A 7002-nucleotide genomic window follows, 5' to 3' on the forward strand; every position below is an offset into this window, starting at 1 on the left:
CATCCGTCCATTGGGGCATCCACGCATCCAGCTGGGTGTCCGTCTGTCCATCTGGGTGTCCATCCGTCCATTGGGGCATCCACGCATCCAGCTGGGTGTCCGTCTGTCCATCTGGGTGTCCATCCGTCCATTGGGGCATCCACGCATCCAGCTGGGTGTCCGTCTGTCCATCTGGGTGTCCATCCGTCCATTGGGGCATCCACGCATCCAGCTGGGTGTCCGTCTGTCCATCTGGGTGTCCATCCGTCCATTGGGGCATCCACGCATCCAGCTGGGTGTCCGTCTGTCCATCTGGGTGTCCATCCGTCCATTGGGGCATCCACGCATCCAGCTGGGTGTCCGTCTGTCCATCTGGGTGTCCATCCGTCCATTGGGGCATCCACGCATCCAGCTGGGTGTCCGTCTGTCCATCTGGGTGTCCATCCGTCCATTGGGGCATCCACGCATCCAGCTGGGTGTCCGTCTGTCCATCTGGGTGTCCATCCGTCCATTGGGGCATCCACGCATCCAGCTGGGTGTCCGTCTGTCCATCTGGGTGTCCATCCGTCCATTGGGGCATCCACGCATCCAGCTGGGTGTCCGTCTGTCCATCTGGGTGTCCATCCGTCCATTGGGGCATCCACGCATCCAGCTGGGTGTCCGTCTGTCCATCTGGGTGTCCATCCGTCCATTGGGGCATCCACGCATCCAGCTGGGTGTCCGTCTGTCCATCTGGGTGTCCATCCGTCCATTGGGGCATCCACGCATCCAGCTGGGTGTCCGTCTGTCCATCTGGGTGTCCATCCGTCCATTGGGGCATCCACGCATCCAGCTGGGTGTCCGTCTGTCCATCTGGGTGTCCATCCGTCCATTGGGGCATCCACGCATCCAGCTGGGTGTCCGTCTGTCCATCTGGGTGTCCATCCGTCCATTGGGGCATCCACGCATCCAGCTGGGTGTCCGTCTGTCCATCTGGGTGTCCATCCGTCCATTGGGGCATCCACGCATCCAGCTGGGTGTCCGTCTGTCCATCTGGGTGTCCATCCGTCCATTGGGGCATCCACGCATCCAGCTGGGTGTCCGTCTGTCCATCTGGGTGTCCATCCGTCCATTGGGGCATCCACGCATCCAGCTGGGTGTCCGTCTGTCCATCTGGGTGTCCATCCGTCCATTGGGGCATCCACGCATCCAGCTGGGTGTCCGTCTGTCCATCTGGGTGTCCATCCGTCCATTGGGGCATCCACGCATCCAGCTGGGTGTCCGTCTGTCCATCTGGGTGTCCATCCGTCCATTGGGGCATCCACGCATCCAGCTGGGTGTCCGTCTGTCCATCTGGGTGTCCATCCGTCCATTGGGGCATCCACGCATCCAGCTGGGTGTCCGTCTGTCCATCTGGGTGTCCATCCGTCCATTGGGGCATCCACGCATCCAGCTGGGTGTCCGTCTGTCCATCTGGGTGTCCATCCGTCCATTGGGGCATCCACGCATCCAGCTGGGTGTCCGTCTGTCCATCTGGGTGTCCATCCGTCCATTGGGGCATCCACGCATCCAGCTGGGTGTCCGTCTGTCCATCTGGGTGTCCATCCGTCCATTGGGGCATCCACGCATCCAGCTGGGTGTCCGTCTGTCCATCTGGGTGTCCATCCGTCCATTGGGGCATCCACGCATCCAGCTGGGTGTCCGTCTGTCCATCTGGGTGTCCATCCGTCCATTGGGGCATCCACGCATCCAGCTGGGTGTCCGTCTGTCCATCTGGGTGTCCATCCGTCCATTGGGGCATCCACGCATCCAGCTGGGTGTCCGTCTGTCCATCTGGGTGTCCATCCGTCCATTGGGGCATCCACGCATCCAGCTGGGTGTCCGTCTGTCCATCTGGGTGTCCATCCGTCCATTGGGGCATCCACGCATCCAGCTGGGTGTCCGTCTGTCCATCTGGGTGTCCATCCGTCCATTGGGGCATCCACGCATCCAGCTGGGTGTCCGTCTGTCCATCTGGGTGTCCATCCGTCCATTGGGGCATCCACGCATCCAGCTGGGTGTCCGTCTGTCCATCTGGGTGTCCATCCGTCCATTGGGGCATCCACGCATCCAGCTGGGTGTCCGTCTGTCCATCTGGGTGTCCATCCGTCCATTGGGGCATCCACGCATCCAGCTGGGTGTCCGTCTGTCCATCTGGGTGTCCATCCGTCCATTGGGGCATCCACGCATCCAGCTGGGTGTCCGTCTGTCCATCTGGGTGTCCATCCGTCCATTGGGGCATCCACGCATCCAGCTGGGTGTCCGTCTGTCCATCTGGGTGTCCATCCGTCCATTGGGGCATCCACGCATCCAGCTGGGTGTCCGTCTGTCCATCTGGGTGTCCATCCGTCCATTGGGGCATCCACGCATCCAGCTGGGTGTCCGTCTGTCCATCTGGGTGTCCATCCGTCCATTGGGGCGCACACCGGGAATTGCAGGAAAAAACAGGGGGAGGGAGGAGTACAACACCGTGCCACACCCGGAGATTTAGATCAGCCCCCCCCCGCCCAGCCTCGGAGAACTGCGTGCAGCAGGTCCCAGACGCCCCCCCTGGAATAAAAACGCTGGCTCTGGGGACTCCACGCGTCTCTGCCAGCAGCTAAAGGAGATGAGCGTGCAAACCGGCCTCGCACCAAAGAGCGGAGGCGGCCAGCTCTCCGGTTTGGCTCACAAACCGGCACCGATCCTGCAGTGCCTCCCGCCCGGCAGCCAGCATCACAACCAGAAACACCGAGACCAGCAGCAGACAACCCTTCTGGAAGCCGATCCCTCGGGATCTCCGCTGCAGACAGCAGTTCATCACCCCCACGTTTAAGCCTGTTGAAGCTGGACAAGCTCCAGCTCCAGTTTCCCAAGCGTTTCTCTCCCATTCCTATTTTGCGACCTGAGCTGGCTGCTTTTTACTTTTCTTTCGTACAGAAAGGCCGAGGCGATCACTCAGCCCATCTCCCGCTCCTTTTCAACGAGCTGGACACTTCCAGACAAATTCAAGAACGAGACAATTACGTACGTTGGAAATGCTTATGGTTCTGTGAGGCGGGGGGACACGAGATGGATGAATAGAGGAGAGGAAACCAAACGGCCACCACGTCTCCAAGGGAAATACTGCAGCATGACACAACCCCGCTATTAGACGCTGGAGAATCTGACGGAGCACGCCAAGAATAGCTGGGCTTTGTCAGCTCCGCTGGTTTTGGACATGCAAAGAAGCAGGAGAAGGAGGAGGAAGCGCTTTGGCAAAGAGGCCGATGAGAGGCTCTCCCCTTGCCCCCTCCCGGGGCTCCAGGAACAGGGACAGTGACACCAGCTGGAGCACCCCAGGGCACAGGGTGCGGGACGGGCGACGGGGGCTCGGCACCAGCACCTCTCGGCGTCAGCGCTGGGAAGGGACGCAGCAGCATCCCCTCGCCGTGAGGATGCGGCGTGAGCGTGTGCGAGCTCCGGGGCTTCTCGGTTTCCTACCGATTTCAGCCCAGGCAGCCGGGCTCTGAGCACCGGCGGGTGCATTTGTACCCAAAGAGACGAGACGCTCGTAAGAGGATTCCAGACTCATCCTAAAAGATGAGGCAAAGCCATGCTCTCTCGCATGAGGATCCTGGCCAGCTCTCGGGTGCCCTTTTCCATTGGAAACATTGGACCAGGCTGCCCAGGGAAGGGGTTGAGTCCCCATCCCTGGAGGTATTTAAAAGACGGGTAGATGCGGCGCTGAGGGACATGGTTTAGTGGGCATGGGGGTGTGGGGTTGACGGTTGGACTCGATGGTCTTGGAGGTCTCTTCCAACCTTAATGATTCGATGATTCTATGATTCCCCCCCGGCGTCCTCTGTCCTCCCTCATGCACCAACCTGAGGCGGTTCTTCATAGATGGCCGAGGGCTCCGGCGGCTCCTCGTACAGATTTGCCTCTTCCGCGTGGGAAGCCAGGGCGCTTGAATTGTACGCAGCGTCTTGCCCTGCGGAAGAAACACACGGTATCTCACCACGATATCCGTCACCAAGACCTCTCCCTGTCCCCTCGTTCATCCAACTCCTGCTCCCGGCTGAAGTGCCACCGAACTTCGGCTATGAGCTGGATGTCACCCGGGTCTCCTGTCCTGCAGAGGGGATGGGTCCAGCAAGCACGAACCCAGCCACGGGCCGAGCAGGGGTTTAGGGAACGATAAAAAGGACAACGGAGAGATCCAGGGTCTCCGACGGGGAAAGGAATAAGCTTGCTCGAGATGAACCATTTCCCAGCTGCTCCTTGCGGTGAGCACCAAACCTGACGGGGGAGGCTCGGCGCAAAGACCCTGGCCAAGAGCAGCATCTAGTGGTGACTGCAGCCTGGGGACCGCCGGAGCTCGTCCCTGGCCCACAGTTGCTGGGGTGGGCAGGACAGAAAGCAGTAACAAGCCGCTCTGAAAGAACCGTTGGTTTTGGTCCACCAAAGAAAATGTTTCTGGCTGAAACATTTTGCTGAGCCCAATCACTCAAAGGGTTTGGTTTTTAACCAGGTACATTTTGGCTTATTTGGGAAAAGGCAGCTTGGAGGTTGTCTCCCAGCTCCCACCTTCCTGAAGCAAAGCCGCAGGGTAGCCTTGGGACCAGTGAGGAGCCCGGTGAGCTGGGGACAAGCCAGCAGGGACGTGAAACCACACAGCCCTTCAAGGACAAGGCAACACCTCTGTGCCAGAGCACACCTCTCCCCACAGCACACGGGGAGACTTTCCGGATACGGCCAGCCCTCCTTCCGGACTTGCTCTTCCCACCCAAACCACCTGAAAGGGGACAGAGCATCTCACCGCACGCAGAGAAAGCTCTTTGTAGCCCGGCTCCCTCTGCCTGCCTTGCCGCCCCGGCGGCGAGGGCGGCGATGCCCGGGCAGGTGGGCCCTGCCAGCCCTCGTCCTCCGGTCTTTACCGGGACGGCGAAACCCCGTCCTGCCTAACTGCTAGAGCCGGCTGCTGTCACCGCGCTCTGCCGCCCAGAGGGAAATCGCTGCGTGGGGGTAGAAAGCCTCCTTCGCTGGGTCTCGAAGGCATTTTGGAAAGGTCCGAGCGGGAACCTCAAAGCCCCTGCAGCGGGAGGTCTGGAGAGGGGCTCTGGGGGTGCACGCAGCTGAATTTCAGCCTTCCAGCCAGGAGATGTCCTCATCCCCTCAGCCGCTGAACCTCCTGCTAAGTCTGAGAAGGAAAGGAAGGGACCTCTGCACCAGGCAGCAATAACTCTCCTCCTTCCCCAGCCTCAGCATCACGCTCAGCCCTTCTCGTCCCCTCCGGCTGCAGACAAAGCCTGCAGGTTCCTGGCCTAAAGACCTGCTCGCCCTCTGCCGAGGCATGGGAAAACGAAACCAGAAACACGGAGCCTGGCCTCAACACGCCCCATTTTGGGGACCTATCTGGAGAGGCGAGGTGAAAAGCTTTGGTTAGGCGAGGAAACAAAGCCACGCACCTGCTGCGGGTACCGGAGAGGCTGGAGGCGTCCCCCAAGCAGAGGAGGGGGCGAAGGAGGCTGGGGGAGCATCCCGGGCAGGAGAGACAGGAGAGGCAGGACTCGGCACAGAGTTCACCTCCTTCTGCAGGAAAGGGCTGCGAAGCTTGCCTAGAAAAGGAGTCAAACGTGCTCGCAGGAGTGGGCAGGCATCGAGGCTTCCAGCCGCGTGGCAACAGCCCCGTCTCTCCCCAGGAGTTAGTCACCAAAGGGTGTTGTCGGACGCTTTTTTGCCTTAGGAGCCCACTGCTGGGTTATCCTCCTAAGCAGGATTTTCCAGCTCTAATCCTGGTTGTGGAAAACAAGTTTGTTTACCGGTTACAGCAGTAGCTGCAGCCAAGCAAAAAAAAAAAAAAAAAATGTAATTTTGGGGAGGAAGAGTAGCTGGAGGACACCGCCACCCAGGTCCTGCTCTCCAGGCTCTCCCCGGTGATTTTCGGAGCAGCCTGGATTTCACCGACATTAGGACCAGCAACCGGGAGAGGCACGATTCAAACCGGTTGCTGCCAGCCTTCTAAGCCGGCGCGCTTTCCTTTGGCAGCAGGTAACTATTCGCTGTTATCTCCCCCATCTACGCCTCTGAACGCAAACAAAAGCAAAGCAGGAGAGTTACGAGACAAGCCCTACCCGGGCACAGCAGTGAATAAGCACCAAGACTTGCCAGCCTACCCTTAGCCTGTGGGTTTTATCGGTGCCAGGGCATTTCTCTTCCCTTCCTCCGCTGAAAAACACCAAATGCTAACACAGACGAGGGAAATCCCAAGGGATTTCTCACCCTCAGAAATCAGCCTCCCCCCGTGATGTTTGAACGGCAAGACAGACGTTTTCCCACCGTGGGATTTCATCCTGTCCCACTGACGGCGTGCCTACACCAGAAAGCGCATCTGCGCTCCTATCACAAAACAAAAGTGCTCATTCCAAATTAATTCAAGCAACTTTCAAGGAGGCTGAGCTGAGGAGGAGACATTCATCCGGGGACATCACGTGTTCTCAGCGACTTCCTCGGCTACCGTGTCAGCTTTGGTTTTCACAGCTTCCTGGTTTCTATCTGATAGATCAGGTCGGTCTCTTCTAAAGGGACGCGCTCCTGCCTGGTTCAACGCGTGCAAAAAATCGGGTGGAATTTATGGCAGTCGGGATAGATTGTGACAGTCGTCCCTTTCTGGCATTAATATATTTAGCTTTCATCAAAAATAATGAAATTTAAGCTTCAGAAGTGGAGTCAAAGTATGGAAAACTTCCGTCTCAGCCGTTAAAACCTGGCGCAGCCCGCAAGCAAGAGCCCTACCACGAAAAACGTCGCGCCAGCTGGGTGTGAGACATCGCTCCGCCTACGGCAGAGACCACCGGCTGCGATGAGAGCTACCCGTGCTCAGCGAGAACTGCGACCTCAGGGGTAACAGACCCGTCCCGAACGCACGCGTTCCCCGTGGGGAGCACTCTCCGCGCACAGATTTACCCAGCGCGGGGAACGGGAACCGGCTCACACTGCCTGACCTGCTGCAAGCGCCGCACCCAGCGCCGTACCTGGCTGGGA

At 59.1% G+C, this 7002-nt stretch overlaps 1 protein-coding gene across 1 annotated transcript in view; it reads right to left on the bottom strand.

Annotated features, from left to right (window-relative positions):
• Nucleotides 1-2630: 2630 nt before the first annotated feature.
• Nucleotides 2631-7002, bottom strand: part of LOC103926195 (drebrin-like protein) — a gene marked incomplete at its 3' end in the record, with an annotated part of 11419 nt that continues 7047 nt past the window's right edge. Inside the window, exons 9-11 of the mRNA XM_009335039.1 lie at nt 5427-5576; nt 3843-3949; nt 2631-2779 (exon numbers count right to left, since the gene is read on the bottom strand). Coding sequence (XP_009333314.1) covers nt 2631-2779; nt 3843-3949; nt 5427-5576 — 406 coding nt within the window. The remainder of the gene's footprint in view (nt 2780-3842; nt 3950-5426; nt 5577-7002) is intronic.

This window comes from Pygoscelis adeliae, unplaced genomic scaffold (assembly GCF_000699105.1).
Source record: "Pygoscelis adeliae isolate BGI_AS28 unplaced genomic scaffold, ASM69910v1 Scaffold690, whole genome shotgun sequence".
Classification (NCBI taxonomy): domain Eukaryota; kingdom Metazoa; phylum Chordata; class Aves; order Sphenisciformes; family Spheniscidae; genus Pygoscelis; species Pygoscelis adeliae.